The sequence below is a fragment of the Chaetodon trifascialis genome, chromosome 2 (genome assembly GCF_039877785.1).
Source record: "Chaetodon trifascialis isolate fChaTrf1 chromosome 2, fChaTrf1.hap1, whole genome shotgun sequence".
Lineage (NCBI taxonomy): Eukaryota > Metazoa > Chordata > Actinopteri > Chaetodontiformes > Chaetodontidae > Chaetodon > Chaetodon trifascialis.
Genome location: NC_092057.1, coordinates 27,802,453 through 27,820,843, shown reverse-complemented (window position 1 = coordinate 27,820,843; position 18,391 = coordinate 27,802,453). Strand labels below are relative to the sequence as shown.

Genomic DNA, 18,391 nt, shown 5'->3' with positions numbered 1-18,391 from the left:
AGTAATCCCACCTTTGTATCTATGTTAGAAGAACAACTGACATTCTTTTTCTCTACTAATAATAAAGCTTAAGTGTCAGGATCAACATTATGGGAGACTGCAAAAGCTTACATCGGGGGAGTTATTATTTCTTACACATCAGCTAAAAGGAAAGAAGTGCTCAGACAACAATTGGAGCTTGAATCCCAAATTTCTAACCTAGAGAAGGAGTTTAAACATTCCCTTTCTAAATTATCTCAATTGAAGCTGGATGCAGCCCACTCTGCCCTTGATAACCTTCTTAAACAGAAAACAGATACTGCAATTTTCTTTGCTAGGCACCGATTATATGAGTCTACTTATAAACCAGGGAAAATCCTGGCTTGTCTGGCAAGGGGCAGGATTGAGTCCAATGTGATCCCATCATTAAAAGATAATAAGGGAGTTAAATTCTTTGAAAATAAACATCTGGTTAATATCATGAAATGTTTTTATCAGAATTTGTATTCTCCAGAAAGCCCGAACGACACTGGGGACCAGGCCAGATTTTTGGACCGTATAATCTTCCAACATTGTCGGCTGAGAGCAGGGACCTTCTTTGCCATCCAGTCACTAAAGAGGAGGTTTTTGACACCATTACATTTTTACCAGGTGGGAAAGCTCTGGGTCCTGATGGATTCTGCCCAGAATTTTATCAGAAAATGGCCAGGCTGGTGGTGGAGCCACTTACGAAAATGTATACAGAGTCTTTTGAACGTGGCACCTTACCATCAACACTTAATTTTGCCAATATATCACTTATTTTAAAGACAGGCAAACCCTCAGATTGCTGTGATCGGGGTTGACTGTAAATTGCTCTCTAAACTCCTTGCTAGGAGACTGGAGGTTCATCTTCCTGCTCTCATTAAGCCTGATCAGACAGGTTTTATCAGGAACAGATTTTCATACTCCAATGTTAGGCGCCTTCTTAATTTAATTCAACATGCAAACTGCAGTCAAGAGAGAATTTTATGTGTAGCTTTAGATGCAGCTAAAGCATTTGATAGGGTGGAATATGAATATCTGTTCGAGGTTCTTCAGAAGTTTGGACTAGGGCCTGAATTTATTAAGTGGATTAGGCTGCTCTATAGCACCCCCATGGGAGTGTGCAGGTTAATGGCTATGCTTCCGAGGCCTTTCATCTCGGACGAGGTACGAGGCAGGGCCGTCCCTTGTCCCCTCTGCTATTTGCTTTGGCTATTGAGCCACTGTCTCAGTTCGTAAACTGACTACGCAGATGATGTTATTCTCTTTCTGACTCAGCCTGAAAATTCTGTTTCAGCCCTCATCTCCACTATATTTGGCAAGTTCTCAGAGTTCTCTTCACAAAATTAATTTTGACAAATCTGAAGCACTCCCTCTAGGTGACTTTGGGGATAAAGGTACTATGCCGAACTTTCCTTTTAAATGGTCTGATTCTGGTTTCACATATTTAGGTGTTAAGATCTCTGACAACCTAAATAACTTGTGTAGGCTAAATTTTTCTCCCATTTCATCTAATTAAGGATGACTTGCTCAGGTATTTTAACCTTGCCCTCTCCTGGATGGGTAGAGTGAGCTTAATCAAAATGAATGTTCTCCTGAGAATCCTGTACCTTATGCAGATGCTCCCTTTGAGGATAAATAATTCAGTTTTTTCTGATATTGATAAAGCTATTTCAAAATTTTATCTGGCATGGTAAGAAACCGCGTCTAAGTTTGAAAACGCTGCGGCTACCATGGGAGAATGGTGGTCTCTCATTGCTTGACTTTTAACTTTGTAATTGGACATGTCATATGCATATAGTGTTTGGTTGGCTAAAACATTTTTGGACCCCACTCAGGAAACCCAAATTGATGCTTGGCAATGACCCTTGTTATCTCCACTCAGCCTTTCTGTTAATAAGAAGTCTTTGCTCCCAATCAAGGTCAAAAACAGCCCGATTATGATGAACACAATTAGAACATGGGAGAGGATTGTTAAGCCCTCTCAAGGTAAAGGTCAGAGCAAGGCCTTTCCCCCAGGACTTGGTATAATATATTTCAGTGCTCTTCAAAAAGTACCAAACTGCCAAACATCTTGTTTTATCTGCAGCACTGTCAGACCACATGCATTGTATGATCAAACCTGGATTTTACTTTTCCTCTTAGCTCCGAAGAGGAACTACTACCTGCTGATCTCTGTCACATCATCACGAGGCACATTACTCTTCTTTGAGCTGAGGTGTCCTTCTGGACCTAGCAAGACACCTTTAGTGCCTCTAGGCTGGCATATATCTTGCAATAGCTTCAGACTAAAGAAAGACCTGTTTGGCCAAAGCTGAGGCTGCTACTTTGTTACATTCAACAGTGACATGAAATGACCTGGACCTGCTATGTATAAACTCAGTCTTTCAACACATAACCTCCCAACCCAGCATCAATGCTTGGAACAAACTTAGGTGCAAATACACTTACCAAGATTATTTGGCACCTTGCATATTTCAGTGCCAAGTCTGATTACGCCAGTCTTCTTTTGCTCATGTCATGAGTAGAAGAGTTTTCAAGCAGTTGATATCTTTTTGTGCATTGTATGTTCCCAGCAAAGCAATGTCATTGGGCCATTCAGCAGTTCTTTTTCCACTTTACATTCATTAGCTCTGAATATCACCAGTTTAATTTGAGAGAATGCAGCACCCACAACACAGTTTTACATCAGCTGTCATCTTAAATATTCTTAACATTTCTTAAATACTTAGTGACTTTATGTCCAAGATTAATAATTACTGTATCTACAGCAGATACAGTAAATGCAGTCATGTGCACCTTCAAGGATAAGCAGCCTGACTTCTTTGACCTTTACTTTCTGATTAGCAGCCTATTTGTTTAATTTCAAAACAACCGAAATCAGCAGGTGCTACTGAGGTCAGTGACTCATGTCATTGCTGCAAAACACAAACAAGTCATCCCAAAACACTAAATACAAACCTCTAATTTTCACTTTCACTGGCCAATTGCTGCTCAAATTCACAAACATACTGTCCACTGATCTCAAATCACTGATATTGTATTTGAGTGCTAGTTTGGGTTTCTTCTTGGACTGTTTAAATTCCTGGGTCAAATACAGCATTTCAACAGGGTCACAGTGACACTCAAATGCATTTTGCTTTCAACAGCTTCTGGCAACTACTTCAGCAAACACTGATAAATTGAGATTTGAATGCAAACATGCTGATTACTTTATCACAGTTTATCACAAGTGCAAATCAGGCTGAAACGTGTTGACGTGATGGGGGACTATAAAACCAAGCAATTTAGGACATCCCTGTAGAAAACGATCTCTCAATCACTACAACCATTACAACCAGGTAAGGCTTTTTACTCTCCTCTTCACCTCATCTGAACCATAACATAAATTGAAATGAATTTGAAGCACTGAGGAAGGAACTTTTCTTGAATGGCAGGAAGGTGTTATCCATCACCATGAAGTCATCTCTTGTCCTCTGTGTTCTCCTGGGTGTCGCTCTCTCTGTCAAGGCCGCATCATGTATGTAAACTGGAAATCACATTAGCCTTGTACATAAACTCCCTTATTTTGCTCTGTTCCACACAGCTGTATCTATAAAACAAACACATAAGTTTGGATTTAGCAAGACAGCTTGAACGAACATCCGATTTCTTTCTTCTGCAGAGATACAAATCTCCACATACAGCTCTAATTACAGTTCAGTACAGTTTTAAAGCTGCACCAGTCAATATTCATAATATTAATATGGTTCAAATGACTGTGTACTGTGAAAAATCTAGTTTGTAGTAATGAATTCACATAATTATCAACCAATTCCACAGTAGGGCTGTCACTTTATATTCAAAATTTGACTTCATTTGAACATGGAGAAATATTACATATTTGAATTGTAAAGACTTGTTTGAATTGATACTGTACAGTACAGTCTGTAGACCTATCAGTAAATGAAGCTATTAAATAAATGGCAAAGTTGCCAGCAAAGAAAAGGCTGCTTGACAACATACAGCATTTGAGGAAGTAAGAATTAAATGAGAATCCCAACTAAATGTCTTGTCCTTCTTACCTCCTTTTTGCCTTCAGGTTAGCCTAATGTTAACTTTACACTTACATCAGTTACACTCATGTTTGAAAACTTTAAAAAGAGGGTTTTACATGATGATCGTATTGAACTAATACAGACTTTGATTCTTTCCTTCGCAGTGCCTCATGCTGTAGAGGCTGTCACAAACCCAGTCACTGTGACCGAGCCGAACAGCGACACCACTCTCACACTGACCACTGTTGAAAGTACATCAACCACACCATTCACAATAGCTCCATCTACAACAACAACATCAAATCCCCCCTCACAGAGCCGGATCATGTGTCATTCTGGATGGGAAGTGTTCCAAGGACGTTGCTACTACTTTGTGAACGAGGGCATGACTTGGCCTCAGGCTCAGGTAAACACTGAGACAGCAGCACCAAACATACTCTGTGTAGAAAACCCCAGGTTAATGATGTTATTATTCATTATTGGATTCTTTACATTAATTTCTTTGACACAAACATGGAATATATTTTACATTACAATGTTAGATTGGAACAAGCCATTAAAGCCACACTATAGCAGGCTGATTAGTTTTCCATTTTTTAAGCCACTGTTTTCCATTGATGCTAATTATGGAAGCCCATTTCATTCATATATCAAAATTTGAATTTATAATTTGGTCATTTTGAATTTGTAAATCAGAATTCTCACAATCTAGTCATTTTGACGCAAGCTTGGCTGGTCAATTATTACATTTATTATTATTATTATTATTATTATTATTATTATTATTATTATTATTATTCCTACTCAGAACTGTGTGTGCACAAAAATATTTTGAAGTAAAGTATATGCTTCAAAATATGTTAAATTGGAGGTTATTCTCCATTTCAGACCATACAACTGACTACTAACTTTGCAGTTTTTCATCTGTGCAATTACTCTGGCATTGATACTGTACTTTCCATTATTACCCATTTCAATATTATTCAATTATTATTATTTACACTGTAGTTATATAGTACAATGTGATTCACATATTTACAGTGATCACCTATTACATTTGAACCTACACCAGTAAGTCTACCCATTGAAGCCCAGCTGTCATGTTGCCTTTACGTTCTCTGTGGGTTAGAAAGAATTTACACTCCACCAAGCAGCATAGCAATGTCAGAAAACTTGGCTTATTGACAGTAGTGGAAAGACTAGTCAAATGTTCTTCTCAAGCACAAGTACTTTCACTTGCTGATATATTACTGAATTAAAAGTACAGGTGTAAAAAAAACAGTTTGAGAGAGGAAAGGAGCTTTTTTCTATATTATTTCTACTTTAAAAGACCAACATCTCATAATGTCACAGATACCTACTACAAAGAGATGGTGCAAGAAAATGGTGACAATATGATACAATGTCACCTTAAATATTTGATTCTACTGTATTTGAAAGTGTTTCTTTAGACAATGGACTTTCATTTCAAAGTAGAACCTGCATGGTTGGGAAACAAACAGTTCCTCCATTCAAGATTAGAAACATGTAACAGCTGAGAAATGATAATAAAAATAAAAATGTAAGTAAAAATGAAATAGAAATATGTGCATCACACCACACTATACAAGTACAGTGTAAATTTTAATTGAAAAATTGACAAATTCACTAACTGAACACAGCTGATGCATGAGTTGAATAATTGTAAAATAAACATAATAATAACAAAAATAATTCCACAATATAATGGCGAATGGTCTAAAAATTTTCTTTGCTGTTCTGTGGTCTGAAATGTTAAGTTGTCTATTATTCAACATAGTTTGAAGTCAATATCTTTCTGTGCACATGTACATTCTAAGCCGCAGTGCAGCACATGAATTGTCATTAAAATAATGTAAAACAATGAGAAATAGAAAAATTGAAAGAATCTAGACAAATCTTATTTGTCTACAGTAGGCGGCAGTAACGCCCCATATTTGGCTCCAGTCTGCCAGTGAAATACAAAACAAGGAAATGAGCAGCCAAATTAGTGGCTGGCCTTGGCATGATAGTTACCAGCTGAGCCAGTGGGTCATAGGTTAGGTGAATTACTACCTTGGACGAATGAACAGTCAGCTTCTCATTTTCCATTGCTGGCCCAGATCAGTACCTGGCTTTAACGAGAACAAAGCCTCCACCGACTTCTCAGTATTCTAAAAATTGTCCATTATCCTATGCCATTGTGTCGCACCAGGTAACTGGTGTTCTCCTGGGGCACATTGAGGTTATTTCCTCAACTTGGTTTGTCCTGTGTGCCACAGTGATGGAGAGGTGCAGGAAAGAGTTGGTGGCAATAATAAGTGCATCTGAGGTGGTCTACCGCCTGCCTATTGCTACACTGAAGTAGTAATAGAAGTCACCAGAGCAATACATCATGTTTCCAGTAAAGATGAACCTTAGAAAAAGACAATTTTTTTGTTGTGGTTTAGTGCGTTTTCAAAGGATAATTGTGAGTGCGTATTTTAATCCCACATCTGACCACCATCTAAATTCTATGCAGGAAATACTCTCTCTATATTAAACATGGCCTTGGCCATGTGCACATCAGAGAGGCCCACTTTAATGTCTCTTTCTGTCCCTCTGTCCTCCTTTCCTCCACCAGTCGAACTGTGCCCTGCTCGAATCCATGTTGGTCTCCGTACACAGCATTCAGGAGTACAGTTTCCTCCAGCAGCTCAGCATCAATAATGAATATCCGAATGCTTGGCTGGGCGGTTTCTACTTACAGGTACAATCATGGTGTAATATTATTAGCCATGACAATCACAAGAAAAAGCTAAATTGTTTAAACAATTTCTGGAATATCATCATCATCATCATCATCATCATCATCATCATCATCATCATCATCATCATCAAGTTTTGAGATGTATTCCAGATGGAGGTGATGACATTTGATGATTTAAGATGTGAGGAGAAAATCAGATAATTTGTCTAAGATCTCTGTCCAGGAGTCTATGTTCACCTGCCTTTGTGTGGACTCTTAAGAACACATGTAATTGCTAGAGCCACTTGTGCCATTTTTCTGCTTTCCATCAAAATAAGTTTTTTTAAGAATGTTCCAGCAGTAGCCAACTCCTTTTACTGTGCAAACACAGCCCCCCCCTTTCATTCCTTCTTGAAAAGGTTGGCGTTATGATTGATGCGCATAACCCCAAATTTTTCAAGTCTTTCATAACACTTAAAAGTTGCTGTTTCTCCGAAAAAGAAAACTGTTGGCTGATTACTTTGTGTACAATGCACAGAGCTGACTTGCTGTAAACAGGCAGGATGCCATGTACTGCAAACTGCAGTAAAACCCAAACTGATACGCATATTTTGAATGTGCCGTATACATGTTCTGAATGTAGCATCTTGTGACATGTGGGATATGTTTATATCATTCGGGTTTTAGGAGCATTCTTTGAACATGTATACAGCACATTCAGAATATGCGTCTCCTATATTTTTTTTCAGTGTAGTTGGTGCTAAGTCTTGTCACATCCATTCAAAACTCCTTGCAAAACAGAATCAGTTAAAAATGAACAGTTCAATGTCAGACCCCCACAATGAACCTCACTCCATTCAACTCACTGCATTAGGATTATGGGTATTTACTAACACATAAAGAAATAAAGAGAAACTTAATACTGAAGTACTTTTTGCTAGTTTTCAGTGCACTTTTGCAGCTCAGTGTTATGTCTGTTAATGGAGTGTTAGCCCAACAAATATTACACAGAAATAACGTGTGCTCATCAAGACATGTTGCTATTTGATATTTATTCCTTTATATTTCAATTGTTATTTTAAGTTAATCTCCACTGTACAGCAATTCACTGATGATGAGCTCATGCTCTCTCTCTAGGACCAGTGGTTATGGATTGATGGATCCTGGTTCTACAACAACACCTGGATCAATATGCCCCCAGACAGCAGCAACCCGTGCCTAATGCTCAATGTTTTTGGTAAGAAAAAACACACATAAAAGTCCAGGGAACCTGATAATAGTGTGTAAGTGGGTTTTCTACAGACTACAGCAGTAAATTCCCTGATGGCCTGTGGCCAGTAGAAAGCAGAAAACAAGTGTGAGTGTCTGAGAATGATTTAGTTTGTCCCACACATGGACTTCATTTTCAGATGCAAAAATCAAAGCTTTTAGTGAGTTTTATTATCTGCACAGTTATGTAATGCTCTGCTCCATCAATGTCATGGCCTTTTTTCTAAACTTCTCTTTTCACAGACACATGGAACAATTCCCCTTGCAACGCTGATGGTTATCCCTCCATCTGTGTGAAGAACTCAAATGTCCGTAAGTCAGCATTTTTCATAAAAACATTTTTAATATACACACACTTATTGTCCTTACTTTGCCAAGGCATTCATCTCCATTGCCATCTTGCATGAATCACGACACTGATGTGATTGGAGACCCTCACAGTTTGGTTAATTATCAGAATAGTCTGAACACATGTAACACGTCTACCTAGAAGTAGTGAGCAGCAATCGAAAAGGAAAAGAGAGACAGAATATCATAAGTGAAAAGGTCATGATGCTCCCTGCTTTGCTTACATTCTTTTGCTGATATCCTTGTTTTTTACTGCCAAAAGCTTCAGAAAGTGGATTCTGGATACTGATAAATCACAGGGACTGAAATTAATGAAGAGAAACAGAAGGCTACCACCATATTTGTATCACTTTTATCATTTCTTGGTACTGTGTGAGCATGACACACAAGGACAGCACAAGCGTTTTTGCTGTGTCTGTGACTGGAAACTTGATATCAGGACTGACAGAATATGGCAAAATCTGTGACCTGCACAGAGTATGAGTGACTGACTGAAAGAATTGCACAGCTTGAAAAGAAGATTGCAACGCTGCATCAAATATGTGAAAATGAACAATTGATTGACTCTGTAGCAGCCTTTGTACAAGGTGCTGAAAATGGAGACACTTGTATACACAGGATTGCTTCATTTGTGGAGCATCCTAGCACAGATTTGACTGACATGGTGCCCTGGATGTGTCCTAACTGCAGTGGATCAGCTGCCTCCTAAAACCAGCCTTCCCTAATGACACTTGAAACATACAACACAGTTGAAACCCAGGTTATATAGTAATGCACTCACCAAATATAGGCTGATATCCAACCTTCCATTCATCAGTAAGATACTGGAAAAAAATAGTTTCAATGCAAATTAACACCTTTCTTGGAGAAAGTAACATACATACTATTTCTGTCAGGCTTCAGAACATGCCACAGCACTGAAACTGCTCCAACTAAAATAATCATTGACTAAATTCAGATGAAAATAAGGTCTCAGTTCTTGTTCTCCTTGACCTAAGTGCAGAGTTTGATATGATTTACCATTATATGTTAATCAGTCATCTTGAACAGCTGGTTGGTGTTTCTGGCTGTGTGGTTAACTAGGTTAAAGCATATATCAAAGAGGAGAACGTCTGTGAGTCTTGGAGATCATGTGTCTGAGAAACATGACATCTGTTTTGGGGTTGCACAAGGCAGCTGCCTCAGCCCATGACTGTTCTCACTACACATGCTGCCACTTGGAGACATCATTACAGAACACAATGTATGTTTCCATAGTTACGCAGATGACACACAACTGCTGTACATCTGTGCTGAACCAAATGATGCTGCAACTATAGACTCCATTACTAACTGTCCTTTGGCAATATATAAACAGATGAGCAATAATTTCTTGAAGTTAAATGAGGCCAACACTGAAATCTGACTAGTTGGCCCTAAAACAAAAATAGAAATGCTGTTTAATAATCAGGGATTCAGCCTTTGTCAATTACACATCAATGCTCTAGAACAAACTAGCTACAGACATTAAGGAAGCAGCTCGCTGAATATTTTTAAAAGAAAGCTAAAAACTCTTACTATAGCCGTTTCATGATACAGACCTGAAACTTTTCACACTAATGCGCTGCTGCAGTCCTTTTAAAATATTGTATTTTATTTGATTTTATGCATTTTATGTACTCTATTTATAAATGTATTTTATTCTTATTCTTATTCTTATTCTTATTCTTATTATTATTCATTGAGTTTCAGTTTCCATCTCATCTTCCATTAATTTTCTATCCTTGTTTTTATGTTCATTCTGTCTTTTTACGTGAAGCACTTAGCACATGTAATTTCTTTGTTGTAAAGCACTATCAGCTGCATTTCTTGTATGAAAAATAATGTTATTATTGTGATTATGTAATTTGTACAACATATATAACTTTCTTTTTGCTTGACGTTCACAGCATCAGAGATGGTGTGTCCTGAAGGTTGGATGGGGTTCCACGACCGTTGTATCTTCTATAACTACGAAGCTCTGACCTGGCCTGAAGCTGATGTAAAAACACAATTAAATTGTCACTGTGTGTCTCATATCCAGATTATTTGCAAATGTAACTAGATACATATGGAGTCACAGATACAAGAAATTCATAAACTCAAACATTTATTTATTAATTTGTAGACACCATTTTCTGTCGTTATCTTCACATTAGCAAGTCAGACAGTGCCCATTTCTTGTTTGCTCACAGGGAGTTTGCTCTGTACTCATGACTGAGTTAGCTGGATTTTTCAAATCTTCAAAACTGTCTTAAATTTATGTCGAGTCATCACCAGAGTAACAAGTCCTCAAGCCCAATCGTACACAAGTACAGGCTTAGTTAGCTGGATAATGACCACAACTTTTCAAGTTGAATCCCAAATGTAATGTTATTTTTGAGGAAGTTGGCCAAAGAAAGTCAACTGTTTTGAAGAGTGAGAGCCTGCACTTTAGATTAAAATGAAATGATGACTTGTGAGGCTAAAGTGCTGAGTTTCAGCTTTAATTTAAGCGTATATACATCTCAGGGCTGATTAAAAATTATAGTCCTTTTTTTTTTGTTTATTCACTTAATTATTTGAAGGTTTTGTCATTACTGTTGAAAAATTAGTTCAAGTCTAACAAAGCAGACTCTTGTCCATGCACAGCTGACACAGTCAAACTAAGTCTCTCATTCTGCTTCTTTATCCATCCTTGTCTTGTTTTGTCAACCTCTGTCCCCCATCTCCTGCTCCGTCCTCTGTCTGCTTTCTCTCCACCAGGCTAGCTGTGCTGGTCTCGGCGCCCGGCTGGTCTCCGTCCACAGCCCTGAGGAGTATTCCTTCCTCTATCAGCAAACTGCTGTTAATGGATTCTCTCCAGCCTGGCTGGGTGGATTCTACTTTGATGTGAGATGACTAAACAACACAGATTTTCTATGTTGTACTGTTTATTTTCAGAGTTTAATAGAAGGTCCCTGCTCGACAGTGACACCGTTTCTTTACTGAGCAGGAGTGTCACAACATATTGTAATTTCTGCTTCACTTTGGTATGAGTATGGGTTTTTAAAAACCCACATCAGTCGACATAATGCTAACATATCATTCAACATTACTGTAGCATAATTGTATTTTGTACAGCGAGGTTGGCTCTCACCAAAGTTTGCCTTCTAGCATGTTGTCTCCACACTGGTTGCCTGGCAACCTCACAGTGAGTCCAGGATGTCTCTGCACCTGGCTGTTCCAAGCTTGCCATGTTGACATCTCTATTTGTGTATGAATTAAACAAATGAGATGAAAATCAAAAATGAAATGAAAATAATTTGAGCAAACCTATTATGTTTAAAGAGCGCCATCTGTTGGTAGAATCAATGTAGTGTTCCCGCCATGTAAAAGGTAATGTTTCACTGTCTCCAGGACCAGTGGATGTGGCTTGATGGCTCCTGGTTTTATCAGGGATTTTTTACTGGGGTGTCTTCATACAGCACTGACCCATGCCTTTCAACATACAGTCTCGGTAAGAAAACACAGGCAGTTGGGGGTATCTTAAAATAATTGTTTTTTTTTTTATCCCAATATAACATATGCTTCTGGGCATTTCTAAGGTCAATCTCTAACTAGCTTAAAATTGAATGAAGTACATCTGTGAATTGTATGTAATTCTTTGAAACTGGTACAGTATGGCTTTAACCATTTCTGCATAATGTTTAAAACAAAACAAAACAAAACAAAACAAAAAACCTGCATAGAATGTGTAAATTTTTGCAACTCTACAATCTAATTCTTTCTCTTGTTTCTTTTTACAGATGGTTGGAGCAATTTAGACTGTGGTCAAACCCTCGCTTCATTTTGTGTGAAAGAAGCACTTTAAATCTGCAACCCACACAGCACAGACAGAGTAAAGGAATATTTTCAGTCAACTACACATTTAACCAAAATGTATTCTTACCAGAACTGAAAAGTATCTGTATGCAGATTTTGAAAAACAATAAAAGGTCATTTAACCTATATCTTGTAGTTGTATTTGTCAGTTCTCCTACACAATAAACAAAAGACTCTTATCTGTAGCCCATGCATACCCCCAACCTCCCTGGAATTAAGCTCCAAAAGACAAATGAGATATTTTTGCCACCATTCAGAATCAGCACCATGTCACTGTGTAAACCTGTCATGCCAAAGTGTTGAGTGTTAATTTTGGCACTTTGTATCAGTTTTGTCATGTATTTTGTCTTCTAAGCATTTTGAAGGCACAGCTGTCGCAATCTCTGCTGTATGAAAACACAGTGTCACTCTGCTCTTCATTAGCATTAGTGCAGCTACCAGTTCTTTCCACTGCTGAGCAGCTGATCATTCAGAAGTTCACTCACTTAGCATGTTAACAACATTTGTTAATTAGCAATAAACACAAAGTATAGATGAAAGGATGGGAATGTTATCAGCTAAGAACGTATTTGGTGATTAAACCAAAACAATGAACAAATAAAAATTGGAACCTGGCGATGGTGCTACATATGAAAAGTCAAAGGATCGGTTTTAGAGAGGAACATAAACCAAACTGGTGGACTGACCAACTGACAGACTGATATTGCAGTGCCCAAAAAACAAGCTGCTACAATGGATAAAAACAGTGAAACATCTGCTGTCCAGGTGCCAAGAACACGGCCTGGCTGTGTTCATCCAAATCCAGCATGCCTGACAGCTACCTGTAAGAGCATCACTGAGGCAGAAATTGTCAGTGCAGACTAAGTCTATGTCAATGGGCTGTATTTGAGTGCTGGTGATATATTCACTGGAATGCTACATAAAAAGTCTGCAAATTAACTAGCTAACATCAAGATTTTAAAGACACAGTGACTGTTTGAGCATAAACCCACAGCCAGCAACACCTTTCAAAAAAAGTTGTCACAGTGGCAACAAAAGATTGAAAAAGTTGTGAAATGCTAAAAGAAAACAGTAGGTGGAACATCTCACAATGAATGAGGTTAACTGGCAAAAGGTTAGTAACATGATTGGCTGTAAAAAGAGCTGCCCAGAGAGGCTGAGTCTTTCTGAAGTACAGATGAGGAGGGGTTCACCACTCTGTGACAGACTGCACTGGCAAATAGTGCAACAATTTAACAATAATGTTTCTCACAGCAATCAGTCTCCTCAGATCCCAAAAGCTTACACAGTGTTAAAAGAAGAGGTGATGCTGGCATCAAATTCTTAATGAGGATATCAATTTCAAAAACAATGACATTTCTCGACATTTGATATGTTGTCTGTGTGCTATTTTCAATTAAACATGGGGTTTCAGTGTTTTGCAAATCCTCACATTCTGTTTCTATTTACATTTTACACGATGTCTCATCTTATTTGGAAACGAACACACACACACACGCACGCACGCACGCGCACACACACACACACACACACACACACACACACACACACACACACACACACACACACACACACACACACACACACACATATATACATTGGCACTGTCCAGTACTCCAGGATTTTGCCAAGTTTCTGCAAAACAGCAAACATGACACTTCCTGATATCCCGTTGTCAACTGATGCGGGAGCAGAGTTTGCAAGTAAAATTGCTTTATGACACAGTAAAAATTCTTTTTCTCTGGTGTATTCCAGAATGTGGACCCACTGGCAGAGAGATGGCTGTAGACGAAAGTGTTCTCTTATGTACCTTACCTTTAAAAAGCACTTCCTTCTGTTCACCTGCAGCTGTTTGACTGGTAGAAAATGACTCACTGACGACTTACCACTGATGAGTCTAAATTTAGATAGTGTTGAATGTGAAAAGTTTCTGTCATAACTACACATTCAAAGCATCTTGTTGCAGCAGCACTGTAAGAATAATAAAATATTCCTCCAGGTCAGTGTACGGAGTAGGGGCAATCTATGAGTTATTCCTCTTCATCCTGTAGGAGAAGCACCCCTTTATTAGCAGTGTTATGGCAGCATCTCAGTGTTGCTGTACAAAGAACCTCAGAGATAAAGTCATCTTGCCTCGGATTCTTTCCATGGCCCCAAGAGACAGAAAAGCAGAAGCACCTCAGTGAAGCCAGCAATACTTATGTGCACAGTCAAATTTTAAATTTATTTATGCATCTAATAAGTGGAACATATATTTAAAATCCATCCATCTGAATAATGGAAAGTGTATTCAAAATCTACCTGTCATTTAAATGGTGTAAAGTTTCCAGCATGTTTTGTAGAGTCCAGATTTGTATGTGTACTTCTTGCAGTTGTCCAGGTGATGGCGCTGTTTGCTTCATTAGGATATCGATAGCCCTGCCCATCTGATGTCCAGCCCGCCCACATTTGACCCATTCCCATTTCACGTGCTTCAGTGAGGGGTCCTCAGCCTGTGGGGGCAGCTGGGAGAGTATGACAAGACCCACCACACCACCCTAAAACTGGGACAGTCCAGGGTCACAAAGAAGACTGAGGCAGAAAGGGAACTGAAACTAGCTGAAATATCATCTCAAGGCTTTATTAGCGTTGTTTTAGTTTATTAAAGGCTCCCCATTGGCTCAAAAAAGATAAGACAGAGTAACATCATGTTTCACTGTGGCTCACAGTCCTGCATGGTGGCTTGATTGCAACAGAATGGTGGAGGCCATCTTCACCATCTCTGTGCTCTCTACCCACAGTAAGGTTGTCAGGCTTCACAAAGGTTGCATGTTCTCACAAGCACATCAGAGAGTGTGTGATCACCAATGCCGAGGTGATGAGTGACACCACAATCCAGCTGCCAGAGGTGAATGTTGCAACAGTTGCACAATGATGAGTAAATAGAGCATGCGTCCTGCTTTTCATGATATTTTATGCATAACATGTTGTTGTTTCCATCGGTCAGTTTTGCATTTCAGCCCTATTCAGTTTTAAGACACTGGCTGACTCGACAAATGGAACGCAAATCATCTTCCAAAAACAATTTTATCAATTGCTTTGTGATCTCAGCTGTGTCAAGCTGGTGCATCAGTCTTAAATAAATAGCAACTGATCACCCCTCTTGTGTGTTATTGCTTAAGTAATGTCAATAAACATTGAATGTTTATTGACATTAGTTGTTTTGCAGGTGTTGCAAGTCACAGGTAAAAAAAATTCTGAAACAAGGCTCCAGACGCTCTCATGGCAGTACCTGAAAGCTAGCTGTGACTATGCAGAAAGGAGCAGATCTGCATTCTGGCAGTCTGGCTGAAACTCATCTTTCCATCCTGCCACCAAACACTGCTGGGGAGGCGAAGCCCAAGGGAGATTGCAACTTCAGATCATCTCCCAGGCTCCAGCACCATGTCAAGTGCTTCCTGTTATTGACCGGCACCTTCCTCTGTCTCCCCTTCATTTTAGCATCTGTGCAGCCTCTTACGGTGCCTTGACCTTTAGAGATGACTGTCTTTGACCTCCCATTACTTTCAGCTATGCCACCATCGACTTGGACATCCAGTCGAGCTGTTCCTCACACCACTCAACAGTACAGGCATAGGAAATCCACCATCACATCTTCAGACATTGACCAGTGTTCATGACAGCAAGACAGAATGACATTGGGATGAGTGGGATTCAATCCGGCAATCTCGAGGTGGGATTTACATAAATGTTGACAGCTTTGATAGACTTATGCACACAGTCCATGGCACTGAGCCCAGGCAATAGGCAGTGAGACTCCAGATCCAGCAGAAACGTGAAACCATATCACCACATTAAACACTGCAACATTGACTTTCTTGACTTGACAATTTCTAGGTTTTTGTTTATCTTTTTTACTAAACAACTGACATGTTTTGCTTATTTGCTCAGAGCTTTGTCCTTCACTGTAGGGCACAGTGTGTGTCCTTACACTTTTTGTTTTCTATTTGCTGAGTCACTGGTCTTGATTGTTAGATAACCTTACCAGCTGATGTAGGATCTGACACAGAACTTGCATACAAATAAGAGCTGCACTTGTATCTCATCCAACCAGCAGAAAAGTGAAGAAACCATCTGTTGAGGCAAGAGGGCAAAATCAATATTTCGCAGAATAATACAAAAGAGTTTAACTTGGTTGCATTATATATCTCAGAAATGGCTCCATATCATGACAGTAGACCTTCGTCATGTCCAAGAACTTCCTTTTGATGGGTGAAATGAAATTACAAGTCTGGGCTATGTAATGTGTGCAGTCAGACCTGAGTGTGTTCCTTCCTGAAACACTCACAGGCATGTTGAATGTGACAGCTGCTTTCTGTCATTTGACTTTGGTTTATTTTCTTAATAACAAATTCAAATGAGGTGATATTTGAATGAAACAACATACATTCAACACTTACTGCTGTAAGTGTAACTTACAAAATATAGTGTATTTTACACAGGGAGTTGCTCTTTTTCTCAATTATCTAACATATTTCACTTACTTACTCTTAATGACTGTTATTGCAATGGAGACCAAGAGTATCTATCTATCTATCTATCTATCTATCTATCTATCTATCTATCTATCTATCTATCTATCTATCTATCTATCTATCTATCTATCTATCTCTTCTTTTAAGCCACATCATTTTCATGAAATGGTTTGATGGTTTTTCAGGGAATTCAGTAACTGTTTGTTATTGTGACTCATTTTCTTACTCATCTTTATTCTTTAACAAAGTCTGTATGCACTCTGATTGAACCAGGATGGAAATAGTGTGTAGTAGTACCTTCTCACCAGCTGGGGACACTACACAATCACTGTAGTTTTAGCTTGCATGCTACAACACAGGAGGAAGAATATCAAGCGTTCAGTCTTAAAAAAACAGTGTATTCCAGTTGCCAAATATTAAATTAAAACTTGTTTTGAAGTAATTTTAATTAGAAGTTAAAGGGGAAGAAGTGCTCCCTGTGTCTCCTGCCTCTTCTCTCTCTGTCTCTCTCTCTCATTTTTCTCTACATTTTTCTTGCAATATATATATGTGTGTGTGTGTGTTGGAGCCACAGTAATATTTTTGTTTTGTTTCTTGTTTAATTAATAGAGGTCATTGTTTGTAAATAGAAATGCAGTTGTGTTGTTTGTACACAGGGTGGCGCACTAGAACACAAACACAGGTAATTTAGGTAAGGTACGGGTGATGAGCAGCAGGTGTGTGAACCGGGACAGGCAAACAGTTTTTCAACCGTGTGTGTGGCAGCATGGAAAAAATGGTACTGTGAACCTGTTGAATGGAAACTTGCCTGAGATGAATTGTGGACACATTTTACTGCTGTAAAGGAGAGCACGACTGTAAAATAAATGGGTTGACGCACTCAAAGACAGCAGTATTGGACAGTGGTTTATTGTTGTTGCCCAGGACACGCGTCCGAACAAGTTCTTCCCGTTCGCCCCTCAGTGGCTCTAAATGTAAGTTGGTTTTTTTTTTGGATTGAAAGACTTTACAGTGTGTGTGTGTGTGTGTGTGTGTGTGTGTGTGTGTGTGTGTGTGTGTGTGTGTGTGTGTGTGTGTGTGTGTGTGTGTGTGTGTGTGTGTGTGTGTGTGTGTGTGTGTCTCAATTCTTTTCCAACTCACAAATGTAGCCAGTAAGGACAGGTGGTGTTATTGAAGTCCCACAGCACCAGTTGCTTTGACCTCAGCATTACACCATGTCCAAGTGTACTAGTCTGCATGACATTTAATTGCAGGGACTTTCTCATATGCAGTATGCAATTTTATGTATAGATATAGATTTTTTTTTTTTTCTCTAGCAGGGAATCTTTACTGCAAATGTACTTTCCCTTACACTGAAAGTGCTTCACCCAGAACAAACAAACCATATAATCAATGCATGCTATATTTGAACTCACTTTCAATAGAATTCAACATTCAATAACAGCATTATGTCTAGATGTCAGCAACCACATATGTTGCTCACAAGCAGTTAAATTGTTCTGTCCAAGGAGAAATGAAATGAATTCTAGTGAATTTCATATTGCATACAAGAGCAGTGGGGATGACACCCTTTATCAGTAAACTCTGTGTTAGTAATTACACTGAGACCTTTTAACTTAAACCACTTCTTCACA

General features: G+C 38.8%; 1 protein-coding gene across 1 annotated transcript; it reads left to right on the top strand.

Annotated features, from left to right (window-relative positions):
- Positions 1 to 4,365: 4,365 nt before the first annotated feature.
- LOC139337740 (C-type mannose receptor 2-like) lies at positions 4,366 to 12,232 on the top strand. The gene is made up of 8 exons (XM_070972479.1): positions 4,366 to 4,446; positions 6,661 to 6,786; positions 7,903 to 8,002; positions 8,278 to 8,346; positions 10,299 to 10,402; positions 11,146 to 11,271; positions 11,779 to 11,878; positions 12,168 to 12,232. The coding sequence occupies exons 1-8, from the start codon at positions 4,366 to 4,368 to the stop codon at positions 12,230 to 12,232; spliced, it is 771 nt and encodes a 256-aa protein (XP_070828580.1).
- The last annotated feature ends 6,159 nt before the right edge of the window (positions 12,233 to 18,391 follow it).